This window comes from Loxodonta africana, chromosome X, assembly GCF_030014295.1.
Source record: "Loxodonta africana isolate mLoxAfr1 chromosome X, mLoxAfr1.hap2, whole genome shotgun sequence".
Classification (NCBI taxonomy): domain Eukaryota; kingdom Metazoa; phylum Chordata; class Mammalia; order Proboscidea; family Elephantidae; genus Loxodonta; species Loxodonta africana.
The window spans coordinates 91,412,347-91,414,961 of NC_087369.1; the positions used below are offsets into that span (position 1 = coordinate 91,412,347).

Consider the following 2,615-nt stretch of genomic DNA (forward strand, 5'->3'; position numbering starts at 1 on the left):
TTACTTCGTTGTTTTTTTTTTCCGTTTGCTTTAGCTACTCAACGTTCAAGAGCAAGTTTCAGAGTCTCTTGTGATGTCCACTTAGGCCTTTTCTTTCTCTCCTGTCTTTTTAATGACCTCTTGCTTTCTTCATGTATGATGTCCTTGATGTCATTCCACAACTCATCTGGTCTTCTATCACTGGTGTTCAATGCATCAAATGTATTCTTGAGATGGTCTCTAAATTTAGGTGGGATATACTCAAGGTCGTATTTTGGCTCTTGTGGACTTGTTCTAATTTGCACAGAAATTGCCAAATGGGAACCTAATTACTGTGTAAACTTTCACCAAAAAAACAATAAAATATTCTTAAAAAACAAAAAAGATGGCATATTACTACACACCTGTAGAATAGCAAAAATTTTAAAAAATGACAATATCCTCCCCTTTTTTTCTGTGGTTCAGCAAAGAACATACCTCTGAAGCTGTGGCCAGGCTCTTCTCTGAGCTCCCCCACCCCCATTTCACAAGGTTTAATTAGCTTTGGCAGGCACAGATTGGTGCATTCATCAAAGTTCTGCATGGTCACTTCTCTAGGGGCGTGTTGCTCAGCAGCTTCTTGATAAGGTCCACGTGGGCCAGCAGCATGTACCTGCAGCAGTTACACTTCAGGCCAGCACATTCAGGGCATTCCCCAGGGTGTACTCCGTCTGTAGCAGCCCCAGATAGGACTCCCACTTGCTGCCAATGATCTTACCAGAGGTGATGAAGGGCACAGGAATGATCATGGCCACAGTCCTGAGTGCCCCAGTTCCACAGGTTGTCTGATTCCAGGCTGCCCTGGGAGATTCTTCTACAGGCTGAAAGAAAATTTTTGTGAACCATACATGGGACAATGGCTTAACATCCAGAATATATGAAGCACACCTACAACTTAAAAACAAAAAGACAAACAACCCAATCAAAAAATGGGCAAAGGATTTGAATAGATGTTTCACCAAAGAAGATATACAAATGGCCATCAAATATATGAAAAGATGCTCAAATTCATTAGCCATTAAAAAAAAAAAACTTTTTGCCCTTGAGTGAATTCCAGCTGATGGTTACCCCATGTGTTACAGAGTAGAAGTGTTCCATAGGGTTTTCTTGGCTGTAATCTTTACGGAAGACCCAGGCCTTTCTTTTGCATCATTGCTGGATGGGTTCAAATAGCTAACCTTTACATTAATTGGAGCACAAACCATTTGTTCCACCCAGGGACCTATTATTAGCCATTAGGGTGATGCAAGTCCAAACCGTAATGAAATACTTTACCCCTACTAGGATGGGTAACAGTAAAAAAAAGAAAAACAACAAACATTGACTTGGATGTAGAGAAATTGGTCTTTGGCTGATATCTGAAAGTGATGATTTTCTATCCAGAGGGCTCACTTTAGTATTTCTTGTAGTTTTGGTTTAGTTTTTGCAAATTCCCTAAACTTCTGTTCATCTGCAAATGTCCTAATTTTGCCTTCGTATTTGAAAGACAGTTTTGCTGGATATATTATTCTTGGCTGTCATTTTTTTTTTCCTTCAAGGCTTTATATATGTCATCCCGTTGCCTTCTTGCCTGCATGGTTTCTGCTGAGTAGTCCAAGTTGATACTTAGTGACTCTCCTTGTAGGCGATTTTTTGTTTATCCCTAGCTGTTCTTTTTTTTTTTTTTTAGGGTAATCCAATTTCCTATTTTAATATTTTTTAAATAATTTTTATTGTGCTTTAAGTGAAAGTTTACAAATCAAGTCAGTCTCTCAAAAAAAAATCCGTATACACCTTGCTACACACTCCCAATTACTGTCCCCATAATGAGACAGTCAGCTCTTTCCCTCCACTCTCTCTTTTCATGTCCTTTTAGCCAGCTTCTAACCCCCTCCACCCTCTCATTCCCCTCGAGGCAGGAGATGACAACGTAGTCTCAAGTGTCCACCTGTTCCAAGAAGCTCACTCCTCACCAGCATCTCTCTCCAACTCATTGTCCAGTCCAATCCATGTCTGAAGAGCTGGCATTGGGAATGGTTCCTGTCCTGGGCCAACATAAGGTCTGGGGGCCATGACCACTAGGGTCCTTCTAGTGTCAGTCAGACATTAAGTCTGGTCTTATGAGAATTTGATGTCTGCATCCCACTGCTCTCCTGCTCCATCAGGGCTTCTCTGTTGTGTTCCCCATCAGGGCAGTCATCGGTTGTAGCCAGGCACCGTCTAGTTCTTCTGGTCTCAGGATGATGTAGTCTCTGGTTCATGTGGCTCTTTCTGTCTCTTGGGCTCATAATCACCTTGTGTCCTTGGTGTTCTTCATTCTCCTTTGATCCAGGTGGGTTGAGACCAATTGATGCATCTTAGATGGCTGCTCGCTAACATTTAAGACCACAGACGCCACTCTTCAAAGTGGGATGCAGTACGTTTTCTTAATAGATTTTGTTATGCCAATTGACTTGGATGTCCCCTGAAATCATGATCCCCAGACCCCTGCCCCTGCTACGCTGGCCTTCAAGGCATTCAGTTTTTTCAGGACACTTCTTTGCTTTTGGTTTAGTCCAATTGTGCTGACCTCCTCTGTATTGTGTATTGTCTTTCCCTTCACTTAAGGCAGTTCTTAT

At 41.8% G+C, this 2,615-nt stretch overlaps 1 protein-coding gene across 1 annotated transcript; it reads right to left on the minus strand.

Moving 5' to 3' along the window:
* Positions 1 to 351: 351 nt before the first annotated feature.
* Positions 352 to 767, minus strand: LOC111751383 (RNA polymerase II, I and III subunit L). The gene is given in 2 exon segments (XM_023551407.2): positions 352 to 656; positions 659 to 767. Coding segments are annotated over 2 exon segments (201 nt in total). The 3' UTR covers positions 352 to 564.
* Positions 768 to 2,615: the final 1,848 nt, after the last annotated feature.